General features: G+C 44.3%; 2 protein-coding genes across 7 annotated transcripts in view; one reads left to right on the plus strand and one right to left on the minus strand.

The window, feature by feature from the left end:
• Positions 1-1,612: 1,612 nt before the first annotated feature.
• Positions 1,613-4,233, plus strand: LOC118940365. Its single transcript, XM_036949487.1, has 2 exons — positions 1,613-2,764; positions 2,798-4,233. The coding sequence occupies exons 1-2, from the start codon at positions 2,072-2,074 to the stop codon at positions 2,816-2,818; spliced, it is 714 nt and encodes a 237-aa protein (XP_036805382.1). The 5' UTR covers positions 1,613-2,071; the 3' UTR covers positions 2,819-4,233.
• Positions 4,234-4,289: 56 nt separating this feature from the next.
• Positions 4,290-17,190, minus strand: part of LOC110495112 (myosin-10) — a 99,601-nt gene continuing 86,700 nt past the window's right edge. For all 6 annotated transcript variants that reach the window (XM_036949466.1, XM_036949464.1, XM_036949468.1 and 3 more), the window contains 15 exons: positions 16,369-16,581; positions 15,947-16,091; positions 15,107-15,313; positions 14,869-14,973; positions 14,470-14,622; positions 13,047-13,295; positions 12,596-12,808; positions 11,971-12,183; positions 11,532-11,693; positions 10,571-10,788; positions 9,947-10,070; positions 9,427-9,635; positions 6,987-7,095; positions 6,353-6,525; positions 4,290-4,572 (listed from right to left, as the gene is read on the minus strand). In XM_036949466.1, the coding sequence (XP_036805361.1) occupies positions 4,422-4,572; positions 6,353-6,525; positions 6,987-7,095; positions 9,427-9,635; positions 9,947-10,070; positions 10,571-10,788; positions 11,532-11,693; positions 11,971-12,183; positions 12,596-12,808; positions 13,047-13,295; positions 14,470-14,622; positions 14,869-14,973; positions 15,107-15,313; positions 15,947-16,091; positions 16,369-16,581 (2,644 nt within the window). In that variant the 3' untranslated portion in view covers positions 4,290-4,421. The remainder of the gene's footprint in view (positions 4,573-6,352; positions 6,526-6,986; positions 7,096-9,426; positions 9,636-9,946; positions 10,071-10,570; positions 10,789-11,531; positions 11,694-11,970; positions 12,184-12,595; positions 12,809-13,046; positions 13,296-14,469; positions 14,623-14,868; positions 14,974-15,106; positions 15,314-15,946; positions 16,092-16,368; positions 16,582-17,190) is intronic.

The raw sequence follows: 17,190 nt of genomic DNA on the forward strand, positions 1-17,190 counted from the left end.
ACCTTAACATTTCTAGTGTGCGAACTGTAACGCTTCAGATGAAATACAGCTTTTTTTATTTATTTAACCAGGCAAGTCAGTTAAGAACACATTCTTATTTACAATGACAGCCTACCCCAGCCAACACTGGTCCAATTGTGCACCCCCCTATGGGACTCCCAATCACAGCCGGATGTGATACAGCCTGGATTTGAACCAGGGACTGTAGTGAAGCCTTGCACTGAGATGCGGTGCCTTAGACCACTGTGTCACTTGGGTGCCCCAAGTGAAGAGACGTTGCACTCGGGAGCCTTAAAACATTGCAATACGTTTTTTTTCATACATTTGTCATAAGTCCATGACAGTCCCTCAATTATATCAACATTCGTGTTCACTTTCTGTACCCTGGAAAGGTCAGGGCTCGATTCAATCCATAAGGCTGAAGATCTGTGCTACAATGCAGTTTAAATGTAAAGGTAAATTCCTATTAAGTGGACATCAGCAGCGTTTACTGTGAATGCAGTCTCCTGCAACTGCGGAGACATTGCCTTTAAACCTCAATCGCGCTGTATCGCGGATCTTCTAACGGATCGAATCGGGCCGTCACCGTCAAAATACATCATTACACTTGTTGCTCTTTGACCTTTCTCACCCATGCCGGTGGTTTCCAGGTAACAACAGGCCCTAGCCTTGTGGAAGGCTCTGGAGTTTTCCCAATTCTTGGCCCGGTTTGGATTCTTTAAAAAGTGCATCCTTTGTTCCTCCCTTGAAGTAACTGATTAGAAATGACTGGACAGGTGAATGCCATGCGGTAGAGCCCTTCCACTCACCTGCCCAGGACAAAAACAAATCTGCTCTTTACTTGTAAAATGTTCCAAAAAGGACATTGTCTTTTTACCTAAATATGCAAACAGTCAGAGAATTCATAGCAAGCAGTGCACTGGGTTAGTCAGATGAATGAATGACTGCATTGAGCTGCAAAAAATGAACTGAAAGCCACACCCCCAATAAACCATGATTATGAATGACTGCATTGAGCCATTTGCCACTGTGCTTCTATGGCTATGATGACCATGCTACTGCCTATTTCATTAGTTCATTTAGCAAACAAGACAACTCATAATCCAGTACGTTTATCAGTCAACACACCTATATTTTAGCTGCAATTAGTCTTAAAAATGCTACATTTTCAAAATGTGTAGAATAGCACGAGATGAGTTATAAAACTGCACATTTTCCTCTACCCAATGGCAAAATTGCAGGAAGTTAGCTGCCCAAATTGATGCAGGCCCACCTGACAAGTTTCTGGCTACGCCAATGATGTTGCCCCCCGGCTGGTGGAGAGTATAACATCTGGGTTGTCATCTGAAGCAGGTCCCTGGTTCAAATCACAAGAGTAGTTTTTGTTTTCTAACTTCTCCCGACTCCTTACTGAATTTAGACCACTTCCCTAAAACAACCCATCATATCTGTCCAGGCCCTTCAGGCGTAGCTACCCTCTGTGCTCTCCAATCTGGGGAAAGAAACATGCATGACTGAATTTAAAGTCTGTAGGGGCTCCTCCGCAAGGGACAAAGTGGAATCACATTATTTCTACAATGAATATACTTTATTGTCTTTTACAAAAAAAATGACTGTAGTCTAGAAATACAGGAGGCAAACAAGAAATAACATGGTGGGGGGGGGGGTGCTGTTGTAATGAAATCCTGGTCGTCAACAGCCAGTCTGAGAATAATAATAATAATAATAATACAAACACAAGTAAAACTACATAGATGTTAAAGCTTTTAACCAAATGAAATCACATTCTGCTCTTGAAGGGGGAGCAGAAGGCTCCACATCTCACATAGTTAATAGTAACACTGATTTCTGACCCACACTCACACCACCTATGGAGAGAGACATTGCTACAGGTATATGAGCGGGAGGGGAGGTATCGCACTGGGTATGATATGACACACGGCAAAAATACACAAGACGAAGGGTTAGAAGAAGAAAAGAGTAGTGTTTGTTTTCCGTTCACCAGGGTTTGCCTCGTTAGCTTTATATGTAGCACACACAGCTCACCTACACGCCCTTCTGTTTAATACAGATGTACACCTACACGCCCTTCTGTTTAATACAGATGTACACCTACACGTCCTTCTGTTTAATACAGGTGCTCACCTACACGTCCTTCTGTTTAATACAGATGTACACCTACACGCCCTTCTGTTTAATACAGATGTACACCTACACGTCCTTCTGTTTAATACAGATGTACACCTACACGTCCTTCTGTTTAATACAGATGTACACCTACACGTCCTTCTGTTTAATACAGATGTACACCTACACGTCCTTCTGTTTAATACAGATGTACACCTACACGTCCTTCTGTTTAATACAGGTGTACACCTACACGCCCTTCTGTTTAATACAGATGTACACCTACACGTCCTTCTGTTTAATACAGGTGCTCACCTACACGTCCTTCTGTTTAATACAGATGTACACCTACACGTCCTTCTGTTTAATACAGGTGCTCACCTACACGTCCTTCTGTTTAATACAGATGTACACCTACACGTCCTTCTGTTTAATACAGATGTACACCTACACGCCCTTCTGTTTAATACAGATGTACACCTACACGTCCTTCTGTTTAATACAGATGTACACCTACACGTCCTTCTGTTTAATACAGGTGTACACCTACACGCCCTTCTGTTTAATACAGATGTACACCTACACGTCCTTCTGTTTAATACAGGTGCTCACCTACACGTCCTTCTGTTTAATACAGGTGCTCAACTACACGCCCTTCTGTTTAATACAGATGTTCTTATCTAGTGTCTAAGGCACTTTAAATAAACATGTCATCACAGCTGAGCTAACATTGGAGTAAAAGTGGCAGTTTCCATTCATTACCATAATACTGAACAGAGATGCCAAAGGAAGAATAGAGAGCGCTGATGAATATGGACATTCTGGGACGTTAAGAGTGGCTTAATAGTTTTAGAGGTTTGAGATGCTATCCCCAGTGGAAGGCTGTTATATCTAGGAATACTAAGTGCTTGGTAGTTGGTGTGTCAGCGTATACTAAAAGAGAGTTAGGGGTCCTACTTTACAACCAAACCATGGCACAAACACAGTGAGATGTCGGGGCCCCCCTTGCTCTGAGCGGTAGGCTTTAGCTAGTCAAACTACACGTTCAATCGAAGCTCTCAACATTAGTGTTGGACTAAGGGGCTGTATTGTACATCATGTGACCACTCAGAGAGAAGCTTGGGGTTTCCTGGCTCCAGTTACAGGGGCATATGAACACTCATTGTGCAGTTACGTGCAGTTTCCAGCGATTCTCTGTGATACGTACGCCAGCGACCATCTATCTAAGCACACCACACCTCACTGCCTTCAACGCTTCTTCCTGAACAACAGGACAAATAGTGTTCCAACTGGTCAAAATACAGCAACCAACAACGTCCATCATGACCTATGTGATTCCTATAAGAAGTCAGTCACCAATTGCTTTTAAAGTGTTGTGACGAGATGCTGTGGCAAGTGGAGAAAAGCTTTTCACAGTTAATACGTCCTTTCCATTCCATGTTTTTCTCCCAGAACAGGTCAAGACTGTGTGAATCCACCATCTTGTTTCATTGTAGTGTTTGGAAGTGGAACAACAGTCTGTACGTCAGTCTGTACGTCAGACTCGTGCAATGAGGGAAGCGGAGGCAGTCCATTGACCTCTGACCTACTGTTGAATAGGACTATGTCCTCTCTGATGAGAGTTTTGTTAGGCCTGCTTTAAGCCAGGGAAGAGATGGTGGCTTTACATTTGGTGACACAAGACAATGTTTTGTTTCATGTGGGAGGAGGATGACAAAGGGGAACGTTTCCTAGTTTCGCTCCTTTCCTTGCAGTTTGGCGTTCAGGGGCATACACATACCTTACATACTCACATGTGCACACACGCATAGTTCATAAGTAAAAAGCACTTGTACATTAAGTTTACATACTCATTAAAGCGGAGCACATAATTCCACGCCTAGGGAGGACTATATTAAGGGGGACACTCGCCGGGCCGAGCAGCTAGCCAGAGTAGAGTAGGAATATTGTTAGAGTAAGGCAGAGTAAAGCCGCTCAAGTGGGAGTAATTGTTTTGTCATCCCCAGGAATGGAGCATTTCTGGGGGGTGGGGTGGTCTGGGTTGTATCCATTAGAACACACCGTAGAAAAACTTTTGAAAGCATCTTTCAACGGAAAATGAAAACAAGTGGTTCCTTATGGACAAATCCAGGTAGTCACTCCCTGTTTCTTCTGTTTTGGTGCCTAATGAACAGGACCCTGGTTCTCCCTGCTGTTGACTCGTGGACAGGGACAGATGGAGAGGCTGAGGTGTTGTAGTCACCATTCTGCCAGGCTGGCTAATTGATAGGGTTGGTAGGATTAGCAGGGAGCGTCTATTCGGTCTGGTTGGAGGCTTGCGTGTCGTTGTGGTCGCTGGCGCGGCTGTCGGCGTCGTCGTCAGAATTGTCCACGGAGGTTCCGTCGATCTGGAGCTGCCGGCTGCGGCCTGAACGGCTAGACGAGAAGCTGATGGGGCCTCCACGCCTGAGGACGACAGGCAAATACAGTTGAAGTTGCAAGTTTACATACATAAACATACATACCTTAGCCAAATACATTTAAACTCAAGTTTTTCACAATTCCTGACATTTAATTGCAGTACAAATTCCCTGTCTTAGGTCAGTTAGGATCACCACTTTATTTTAAGAATGTGAAATGTCAGAATAATAGTAGAGAGAAGGATTTATTTAAGCTTTTATTTCTTTCATCACATTCCCAGTGGGTCAGAAGTTTACATACACTCAAATAGTATTTACTAGCATTGCCTTTAAATTGTTTAACTTGGGTCAAATGTTGTGGGTAGCCTTCCACAAGCTTCCCACAATAAGTTTCTGGTGTAACTGAGTCAGGTTTGTAGGCCTCCTTGCTCACACACGCTTTTTCAGTTCTGCCCACAAATTTTCTATAGGATTGAGAACAGGGCTTTCTGATGGCCACTCCAATACCTTGACTTTGTTGTCCTTAAGCCATTTTGCAACAACTTTGGAAGTATGCTTGGGGTGATTGTCCATTTGGAAGACCCATTTGCAACCAAGCTTTAACTTCCTGACTGATGTCTTGAGATGTTGCTTCAATATATCCACATAATTTTCCTCCCTCATGATGCCATCTATTTTGTGAAGTGCACCAGTCCCTCCTGCAGCAATGCCCCCACAACATGATGCTGCCAACCCCGTGCTTCACGGTTGGGATGGTGTTCTTCGGCTTGCAAGCCTCCCCCTTTTTCCTTCAAACATAGCAATGGTCATTATGGCCAAACAGTTCTATTTTTCTTTCATCAGACCAGAGGACATTTCTCCAAAACCTTTGTCCCCATGTACAGTTGCAAACCGTAGTCTGACTATTTTATGGCGGTTTTGGAGCAGTGGCTTCTTCCTTGCTGAGCGGCCTTTGAGGTTATGTCAATATAGGACTCGTTTTACTGTGGATATAGATACTTTTGTACCTGTTTCCAGCATCTTCACAAGGTCCTTTGCTGTTGTTCTGGGATTGATTTGCACTTTTCGCACCAAAGTAAGTTCAACTCCAGGAGACAGAACTCCTTCCTGAGCGGTATGACGGCTGCGTGGTCGTATGGTGTTTATACTTGCGTACTATTGTTTGTACAGATGAACGTGGTACATTCAGACGTTTGGAAATTGCTCCCAAGGATAAACCAGACTTGTGGAGGTCTACAATTCTTTTCTGACGCTGATTTCTTTTGATTTTCCAATGTTTTCAAGCAGAGGCACTGAGTTTGAAGGTAGTCCGTGAAATACATCCACAGGTATCTCCAATTGACTCAAATTATGTCAATTAGCCTATCCGAAGCTTCTAAAGCCATGACATCCTTTTCTGGAATTTTCCAAGTTGTCTAAATGCAGTCACCTTAGTGTATGTAAACTTCTGACTCACTGGAATTGTGATACAGTGAATTATAAGTGAAATCATTTGTCTGTAAACAATTGTTGGAAAAATGTCCTAACCGACTTGCCAAAACTATAGTTTGTTAACAAGACATTTGTGGAGTGGTTGAAAAAGTTTTAATGACGCCAACCTAAGTGTATCTAAACTTCTGACTTCAACTGTACATACATGGTCATTTATCACACCCACAGATCTATGACAGGTGTGTGTCCTGTTGCATCTATAGGTGTGTTGATGAACATGTATGGGAAGTGAATGAATGTCTTCTTCTTTGTTTTAAAGAAACTGGCAGAGGGATTGCTGATAGGCATAAATAACTATGTGAAGTGTATATACAGAGTGTTATGAGGGGCTGCACCTGAGGCGGTTCTTGAGTGTGTTGACCTCGCGGGTCAGGCCCTCGCTGGCCTCGGTAGCGTCGTCCAGCTCCCTCTGTAGTTTCCTACGTGAGGCGTTGGCCCTGGTAGCCTCCTCCTCAGCCTCCTCTAGCTGACGCTTCAGCTGCTTCATTCGAGAGTTGGCCTTCTCCATCTGACAGGGGGAGGATTTGAATTTTATTGGCACAATTCAACGTATTTACATTGCAAATTCATGGGCCAATTCAAGATTAAAACACTGCAAGTGCACGGGCAGAGACAGGAGAGAGAGAGGAGAGAGGAGAGAGAGAGAGAGAGAGAGAGAGAGAAAATGTGGAAAAACAAGGATGGAGACAAAGGTTTGGAGACAAAGGTTTGGAGACAAAAGTTTGGGACAGACAGAGGAATTCAGAGAGAGAACCAAAGCTACAGAAGAGTGTGGGTGGGAATAGAGAGAGAGAGAGCGAGAGAGAGCCAAAGCTACAGAAGAGTGTGGGTGGGAATAGGAGAGAGACAGAGACACTCTGATTATAGTGAATTAGTAGCTAACATGGCATCCATGGCCTTTTACTCACCCTTTCTAAATGTCGGAACAGATTGTTTCAAACTCAATGTGGACCCGAGACGACCACTCACCTGCTCCTTGTACTGGTCGGCATGGCGACGCTCGTCCTCCACCTGAATCACCACCTCTTTCAGCTTCTTCTCTGTGCGTCGGACAATCTTATTGGCTGCTGCCCTCTCCCTGGGAGAAAAAAGAGTGATAACGGGAAAGTGGGTAAATAGTGTAACTGACTCATATCTGATGGGGACATACATTTGCATCAGGATGTAGTAAAAGCCTCCACTTTAGGCAACCTCGTACAATACCGTTCAAAAGTTTGGGGTCATGTAGAAATGTCCTTGTTTTTTAAAGAAAAGCTTCTTTTTTTGTCCATTAAAATAACATCGAATTGATAAATGACTATTGTAGATGGAAATGGCTGATTTTGAATATAATATCTACATAGGCGTACAGAGGCCCATTATCAGCAACCATCACTCCTGTGTTCCAATGGCACGTTGTGTTAGCTAATCCAAGTGTATCATTTTAAAGGCAATTATGTTAGCATGGCTGACAACTGTTGTTCTGATTAAAGAAGCAAAAAAACTGGCCTTCTTTAGACTAGTTGAGTATCTGTAGCATCAGAATTGTGGATTCGATTACAGGCTCAAAATGGCCAGAAACAAATAACTTTCTTCTGAAACTCATCCATCTTTTCTTGATCTGAGAAACGAAGGCTATTCCATGCGAGAAATTGCCAAGAAACTGAAGATCTCGTACAACGCTGTGTACTACTCCCTTCACAGAACAGAGCAAACTGGCGCTAACCAGAATAGAAAGAGGAATGGGAGGCCCTGGTGCACAACTTAGCAAGAGGACAAGTACATTAGAGTGTCTAGTTTGAGAAACAGACGCCTCACAAGTCCTCAACTGGCAGCTTCATGAAATAGTACCCACAAAACACCAGTCTCAACGTCAACAATGAAGAGGCGACTCCGGGATGCTGGCCTTCTAGGCAGAGTAGCAAAGAATAAGCCATATCTCAGGCTGGCCAAAAAAAAACACAAAAAAAAGATTAAGATGGGCAAAAGAACACAGACACTGGACAGAGGAAGATGTTAAAAACGTGTTATGGACAGACGAATCTAAGTTTGAGGTGGAAAACATTCGTGAGCCGCAGAAAAAATGAAAAGATGCTGGAGGAGTGCTTGACGCCATCTGTCAAGCATGGTGGAGGCAATATGATGATCTGGGGGTGCTTTGTTGGTGGTAAAGTGGGATATTTGTACAGGGTAAAACGGATCTTGAAGAAGGAAGGCTAGCACTCCATTTTGCAACGCCATGCCATACCCTGTGGACGGCGCTTAATTGGAGCCAATTTCCTCCTACAACAGGACAATGACCCAAAGCACAGCTCCAAACTATGCAATAACTATTTAGGGAAGAAGCAGTCAGCTGGTATTCTGTCTATAATGGAGTGGCCAGCACAGTCACCGGATCTAAACCCTTTTGAGCTGTTGTGGGGGCAGCTTGACCGTATGGTACGTAAGAAGTGCCCATCAAGCCAATCCAACTTGTGGGAGGTGCTTCAGGAAGCATGGGGTGAAATCTCTTCAGATTACCTCAACAAGTTGACAACTAGAATGCCAAAGGTCTGCAAGGCTATAATAGCTGAAAATGGAGGATTCTTTGACGAAAGCAATTATTGTTTCAATTAAAAATAAATATTTATAACCTTGTCAACAACTTGACTATATTTCCTATTCCTTTTGCATCTCATTTCATGTATGTTTTCATGGAAAACAAGGACATTTCTAAGTGACCCAAAACTTTTGAACGGTAGTGGATGTTTTCAGCCCCCTAATGTTAAAGGTCCAATGCAGTCATATACATCTCAATATCAAATCATTTCTGGGTAACAATGAAGTGCCTTACGGTGATTGTTTTCAATTAAAATGGTCAAAAAGAAACAAAAATAGCTTCTTGGCAAAGAGCAATTTCTCAAGTAAGAATTTAACGAGGACTGTCAGGGAGTGGGGAGGGGGGGGGGGGGGGGGGGGGGGTGCTGTTATTGGCAGAAAAGTTTGGAACTCTTTCTTATTGGTCTATTAACTAATTTACCATATTGTGATGACACCAGGCAGGCAAAAACTCCATCCCACCAAAACGGGCTGAAACTTTCAGGCTGTCTTTATACTAAAAGGACATCATCATAATTTTCACAATTTCACAGTATTATTTCAACCTCCAGGTGTGGAAATGTATATACACAGCACAGAAAAATCACATTTTTGACTGCACTGGGCCTGTAAAGGTCCAGATTCTGAGTAGTTTGTAATGTGATTATAGATCTGTGGTTAGGGGAAACTCCTACCTCTAGCGGTCTATTGAGTATGGGTAAATCATTACATTGAGTGTATGAGCTAGAGTCCACCTATTCAAGCCCTCATTTAATTCTAGGTAACCTCCCATCTTTAAACTCTGACCCCCATTCTGACGTCTATTTAGTACAGTATATTGAAGGCTTCTTACTTGGCCTCCTGCTCCAGTTGCTCCTCCAGCTGCAGTATCTTGGCCTCCAGGGCGGTGATGGCAGCCTTGAACTTGGACTTGACTGCCCCCTCCAGCTCTCCCAGCTTGGCTTTCAGCTCCTTGTTCTGCCTCTCCATTCCTTGACGGGCGTTCTCACTCTTCTGGGCAGCGCTGCGCTCCCCAGCCAGCTCCGTGTTCAGGATGTCCACCTTGGGATAGAAATGGGGATAAAGGGAAAGAGGGTCACTCTTTGTCCATCTCTATATAAAACCGTTAGTTGTGGGTCCCAGGAAGTAGTCTGGTGTGCTACTTGTTAGTGCAGTTCATTATAGACTACTCTCCAGGCCATAGAATGGTCCAGGAATCATCTCTGTGTATGAGTGAATCTCAAAATGACTTTCCTCTTGTCCGATCTCCTCCTCAAAACGTCAAGAGACAATGCCGGTTTAAGGAGAGTTTTACCTGTTCTGTACCTTCATGAGCTGTGTACGTGTTTGACAATGTGAGAGTTGTACTGTACCTGCATGGTGGTCTTGCGGAAACGGTCGTTGAGCAGCTCCATGTTGCTCTGTTCCTCCTCTAGTTCCTCCTCCAGCTGCGAGATGCGGGCCTCCAGCCTCCTCTTCTCATCTAGCAGGGCCGACCTGACACAAACAAGTGATTGATTCGGTGATGTGGTTGGTACAGAACGCAGTATAGAAATCACGGGGGGAAGGCTGCTGGTCCACTTAAAGCGGCAGTATGTAACTTTTTGGGTGACCTGACCAAATTCAGATAGAAATGTGAGTTATAGATCTGTCATTCTCATTGAAAGCAAGTCTAAGAAGCGGTAGATCTGTTCTACATGCGCTATTCATATGCTTGCCGTTCTTAAGTTTCGTTTGTGCGTCTTTTACTTTCAGTTTTGTACACCAGCTTCAAACTGCTGAAAATACAATATTTTGGGTTATTGAAAATATATTTCATAGCGGTTTAGATGGTACAATGATTCTCTACACACGATACATTGTTTGTTTTGTCACAGAACCTGAAATTAGGTGACCTGTTACAATTTTAGCAACCAGCGATTTCTGCATGTTGCACCATTAAATCTGGAAAATATCATGTTTGAATTTGATCATTAATCAGCTATGTAGCGACTCACTTTCCAGAGGCGCTATTTGAGATCTCGTCGGCCAGCTCGTCTCTCTCCTGCTCAGCGTGTCTACGGGCCCTCTCTGAAGCCGCCAGGTCCTCCTGCAGCTGTAGGATCTCAGCTTCCAGGCCCTTTAGTTTCTTCTCGTTTTCTTTAGACTGTGCAAAGATCTCATCACGGGATGCTCTGGCCTCCTCCAGCTCCCTCTGGTAGTCCTTCATCTGGGCCTGCAGGGGGCAGCGGCGAGGCAAAGAGTGAGACCAACGTTCTGGGGCAACTCTACAGGGTTAGTTAGGGGTCAGTTAGGGGTCAACTCCATTTCAAATTAGATTTTATTCAATACTCTATGGCAGCATTTACACAGGCAGCCCAATTCTGATATTGTTTGCCACTAATTGGTCTTTTAACCAATCAGATTAATCTGTTGCCCATAATTGGGCTGCCTGTATAAAATGCAGCTTACGAGAAAATGTTACAAATTCAGTTTTTCTTCCCGAAATGAAATAGAACCGACCCCAACCCCGTAGCTGTACTGAATATAATAGTGTAAGGCCAGCGGGGAAGCTACAAATGAGACCAACTTGGACAACTAGAGTTTACAGCATCAGGGATGTCATCTAAATACAGACGTTGGTAGTCCTGGACATATTCTAATCTAAGATACATTAAAGCTGACTACACAGTGGACAGACAGGCACAGATACCATACCTGCAGGGGCTACCAGTCCATTTTAATGATAAAAGGATACAGGTGTAAGAAATAATATTGCTGATTATCAGAGATCAGACAACTAGGAGTTCTTAATTAATCAGGCAAAATATATCGACATTGTAGGATTGCAAAATTCTGCTAACTTTCCCAATATTCCCAGAATTCCTGGTTGGAAGATTCAATATTTATAAATCTACATAATAGATCAACACAACTTGAGAATGAACAAGCAAACACAAATCCTGTATGAAGTCTCACCTGTAGTTTTCTGAGCTGTTTGATGGCTTCATCTCTGGCCTTGTTGGATGCTTCTATTTGCCCCTCCAGGTCCTTGAGGTCCATCTCCAGCTTCTTCTTAGCTGCAACGGCCAGGGCTCTCTGCTTCCTCTCATCCTCCAGCTCTGCCTCCATCTCACGAACCTGGGGAAGGGGTCAGGGGTCAGACAACAAGATATTACAGAGAGGGATGAAAACACCAAGTAAGTGATGAAACCTAGTTTGGGTTCTAGCTTGCTCGGATGCAATAACGGTTAGGGTGAAGATGGATGGGAAGTACACAACGAGTCCATACGTTTTTGACCATATAATAATATGGTGATTATTTCCTTCCGAACTGTTGGCCAGGCTAAATCCCGAGTTTCTATTAGAGGTCTGACTGTTACTCCCTAAACAGGGTCCTCTCTGCTCGTCTCTGTACCTGTTTGACCAGCGTCCTCTTCTTCTCCTCGTTCTGTTCGTCTCTGGCCTGCAGGTCCCTGTCGAACTGGGCCTTCATGGCCTGCATGTTGACCTCCAGACGTAGCTTGCCGTCCTCCGTGGCCTGCAGCTCGTCCTCCAGCTCCTCCAGCTGGGTCCTCATCTCCTCCACCTGCTGCTCCAGGGTGCGCTTCGACTTCTCCAGCTCATGGACCTACACACAGGGGGACGTGGAGAGACTGTTAGCAGCAACATCTCTTTTCTGGGTCGAAAACTGTCATAAGGAAGCCATCCCATAGGATTAGTCAAACAAACTTTCACTCAAAGCAACATTCTATGGTGGGTAGACAGCGTTCTTTCAAAATGAAGTAATTTACAGAAGGCTTCATGTGTGTAAGGTCTCCAACAACGTTTAGGAACCACCACCAGCTCCTGTAACACAGGGATTCTCACTCATTCTGTGGTGGGTGGATTGGTGGCCATATTGGAAGAAACATACCAAAACCTGTACATTTTGGTTCTATCAATCCTCATTGGATGAGCCTAGCCAAGTCAAGGCTTAGGACTGGGTTGTATAAGGTATTTATGAACCTTCAGCTTCTGTACGGGGGGTTTAAACTACGTACGCTCTTGCCCACGTCGTCCTTGGAGCTCATCAGGTCCTCCATCTCAGTCCTCAGCTGCTTGTTGAGCCTCTCAAACTCCTCCTTGGCCTCCAGGGCCTCGTCCAGAGCCCGGGTCATAGACAGAGCCTTAGTCTCCTTCTCCCTGGCCTCAGCCTCGGCCTTGTCACGCTCCTCAGCATAGCGGGCAGAGATGGTCTTCTCTTCAGCCAGGAGCTAATATAGAGGGAGAAGATAGTGATGAAGAAGGATGGCAAGCAATGTCTTACTGGTAAGTTAATGTTAATGAAGGCAATCATTGGAATCAAGAAATCACAAAAACAGCCATTCCTTCAATAATGGCAAGTCTACCTTTATTTTGCGGAGGGGGAAAGGAGATAAGTAAAGGTGAGAGGAGGGAGAAAAGGAAGCAAGATAGAGGAAAGGATAGAGACAAATGGAGATGATAAGACACCTGGTCGAACTTCTTCTGCTTCTTCTCCAGGTTGGAGACGATGGTCCTCTGGTGGTCCAGGTCCACCATGAGGTCGTCCAGCTCCTGCTGCAGGCGGGTCTTGGTCTTCTCCATCTTGTCGAAGGCGGAGGCTTTCTCCTCCAGCCGCTGGCTGGTCAGCTCCATGTCCTTCTGCAGCTTCCTCTTCACCTCCTCCAGAGACTCCAGGGTCCCCAAGTCCTCATCCAGCTTCTTCCTCGACTCAAACAGCTAGATAGAGAAGACAACGGTTTTCAGGTTGTTGTTGTTTTTTCTGTGGTTCTTACATGAGGAAATAATGTTCACAGCTTTGTGAGTGAGCATTTGATATACAGAAAATGACAGTGGTCTTTTTTTGAAAAACCACATTACATCATCTTAGTGTTGGGGAAGCTACTATGTATTTTACCAAGATAGCAATTACTTCACAGTGAAATAAGTTAAACTACACTAAAGCTACCCTTAAGAAAAATATCAGTTTACTTAACTAAAGTGACTTTAAAAAAGTAGTTCAATGTGTGAAGGAACATTTTATGTTTGTGCTTTTCTAATAAACAATTCGACTGGGTTCATGCAAGTGACTGATCGTGCCCGGGAGGAACCCTCACGACCAGTATCTGCAATTTGGCAGTACGCCCAGAACATTATTTTGAGAACGGAAAGAGATATCTCAGTTTCAAGGTCTCAGCTTGGAGAGAAGAAGCCTCATGAGGTACTGGTCTGTCACATGCATGAATTAAACGTTAATGATGAATTCATTATGAATAATGAATAAGCTAAATCATGCAAATATAACTTGCCTGTGTAAGCTGTATATAAGAGATCTAACGGGACTGCCCCGCCAGAGCTCACTTCAGACCGGTACTTTAGTTTGACTGTGACCTATCCAGTCAACCTATCCATTTAATAAAGAATGATTCATTTAAAATTGACTTCAGGTGTCCCTGGTGGTAACTTCCATGACAACTACTTCCAAACTACTTCATGAAAAATGATATGTAAAATCTGATATGTCGTACACTACAAATAGCAAGAATAGATCACTTTAGGGTCATATGTTAACAGAATGTGTTATTTAGCCTATTAAATAAAAACTATGTTCCATGAGAGAATTAGGCAGGTCTGATGCTGAAAAATAAAAACATTTATTGCCTAACTACTGACAACACTACCTAGATTTGAATTTAGTTAAACTACCACCAAGCTACTACAAAATGTAGTTAGATTACTAGTAGAACTACATGTAGTTTACTTCTCCCCAACACTGGATTCAACTTATACCCAATACCTATTTCGTGAGTCAGGAATCTAGCTACCACAACCTGTAGTAAATGGTGGGTGTTCACAGCTGGAAAACCCTGTCCTATTGGCAGTGAAACATTAAGAATAACAGTGGGGTCCATACCTGAGCCTGCAGCGTGGCCAGTTGTTTCTCCAGGTTCCTGCGGGCCTCCTCGTCCTCCTCCTGCTGCTCCTGCAGGGTGCTCTTGTCTTCCTCCAGCTGACGGATACGAGAGCTCAGGTTCAGCTTCTGACGAGTCTCCTCCTGGAGCAGCTCCTACACGCACGCACGCACACACACAAAAGACGCAAAGACCCAACAGTAGTGAAACATCACTTACAATGAGACTCGTTGGATGGAGAGAGTGATATGCTGTTTATACAGCCGATTGGCATTAGCTACAAGCGTCTCCAATAATGAAGCGTCATCAAAGGACATTCGCTTCCATAGCACATTACAATACCTCCAACTTCGATTTCAACTATTAGAGCATGTAATGACGTATAAGGACTCTCTGCTCACCTGTGTGTCTTGTAACGCACTCTCCAGGCCGGCTGAATCCTTGGCCAGCTTGATTCCCTTCTTCTCAGCGTCCTCCAGCAGGGCGGAGACAGTGTCCAGCTCCGTCTACAGACAAAGGTCAATAAATATCTCTTCATATTCACATTAAAACATATTCACTCCCATTTTGAGAAACCAATTGACTTCCAACACATAGAGACAACGACAGACAGCGCGGCCCGTTGACTTGGCCTCTAACCTGCAGTTTGTGTGTGCGGTCGGCCAGTTCCACTTTAGCCCTCTCTCCCTCGGTGGCTCGGGCCAGGAACTCCTGCAGCTGAGCCTCCATCTTCTTCCTCTTGTGTTCTGACTCTGTCTTGGCCTGCTGAAGCCCCTTCACCTCGCTCACCAGCTCCTTGTTGTCACTCTCCAGGGTACACTTGTTCTTCTCCAGGTTGGACTTGAACTGCAGCGGAAAGAGGAGAGAGAGGGGTTGTGGTATACATTGGGGGTGCTGTGTTGAAGCCACCGTGCCTATATCTTGGGAGTGTAAAAAAAAAATAGTTTGGAAGCTAAAGAAATGCATTTATTAAATGTCTACATTCGTTTTTGCCACGTGTATTAGAAACACCTTAATGCATACGTTTACATTTTATTGTGAGATAAATATATATATATTTTTTAATGAAAATCAAATATAAAAACACTAGACTTTTTAGAGATTACTAATGCTACTGTCCCCATGACAACTTACTTAAATACATGTCATTATGTCCTTGAAACATTTCATTTAAATACTGTAGAATTCCATTCATTCATATGGAGGACTTCTCCTACTGGGGAGTGTCAATATGGCCGACCGGTGGCTTCAAAGCCTCTCAATGGCCAATACATATCATCAGCAATCCAGGCTTTATATACATCGTTGGAGGAGATCCACCCTCTTGACCTGCTAAACATGTGGTGTTACTATTGTATAACGACGTTATGGTTGGCAGGTGTCATGTCTGATGGTGGACCTAGCCTCTAGGCCTGCTAAGCATGTAATGATATGTTACTAGATGATTGACAGATGCATTGTCTCTGATTATAGACCCACCCTCTTGGCCTGCTCCAAATTCTCAGACAGCTCCTCCAGGGCGGTGGAGTGTCTCTGTCTCATCTCCAGGACCTGAGACTCGTGGTTTTTGGTCTCCTCGTCGATGGCCTTCTTCAGCTCAGCCACCTCCTGCTCTCGCTTGGTCCTGAGAGGAGAGAAAGGAGAGGAGAGAGGGGTTAGGAAGGAAGGTAGACCCTTAAACCTTACACCTCCCTGAGGTGCTGCGTCTCTCCATAGCCCTCATGCAGATACACACGCAGGTACTTTGCCAAACTATGACAGTGCCACTTTTTCAGTGCGACCCTACATTGGCTCTTTATCCTTTTCTAAAAGCACCGAATAAACATATTGGGACTACAGTAAACATATAAGCGTATCAGCGCAGCAGAGAGCAGTACATCTGACAAGCAGTGTCCCAGTACCTGAGCTCCTGCTGGGCAGCGGTGGTATCCAGAGTGTCCTCCAGCTCAGTCTTCAGAGCCTCCAGCTCCTCACTGAGGTCCCTCTTGACTTTCTCCGCCTTGTTCCTGGACACCTTCTCTGACTCCAGGTCCTCCTGCAGCTCTGACAGCTGGGCCTGCAGCTCCCGCACAGCTTTCAGAGCGTTGTTCTTCTGGGCCACCTCTTCATCACCCCTGGTACACACACACACACACACAACTAATCAATTCCAAAATCAATTCCAAACAACAACATAGAAATCGTTAGATTAGCTAGCTATTGTCAGGATACATTCCATTTCAATGAAGAGGTGAGAAATCATGTTGTGGGGCGTTCATCTGAGCAGTGCTTCTATAGTACCAGAGATGGGTAAAACCATGCTACACAAAACTGCTACATGAAATCACTGCACATTCTCTAAATCTCCCAAAATGGCTGATCATTTCAAAATCATACAGGCCCTAGCAAGTGAGACTGCAGCGTGGTGACAAAATCCCAGTGAACACAGGGTGGCAGTGTGATCGACCTTACAGCGAGTGAGCTCATGACGACCCGTGTGTGTTAGTCAGTCTGCCGTGTGTGTGTGTGTTTGTGTGTGTGTCCGAGCAGTGAGTTTCTTGACCGTGTCTGTCTGTGCCTTTCTCTGTCAGTAGAAATGCCATTGCGAGCGAGGCCATAATGAGATTGAATATGTGTTGTTGCTGGCAGTCAGGCAAGATTAAACTACTATTATTATTATTATTATTATGGATTCTGACACATACTCACTCTAATATATCTACCCCTGGATTGTTAATTAGACT

Source organism: Oncorhynchus mykiss, chromosome 17 (assembly GCF_013265735.2).
Source record: "Oncorhynchus mykiss isolate Arlee chromosome 17, USDA_OmykA_1.1, whole genome shotgun sequence".
Classification (NCBI taxonomy): Eukaryota; Metazoa; Chordata; class Actinopteri; order Salmoniformes; family Salmonidae; genus Oncorhynchus; species Oncorhynchus mykiss.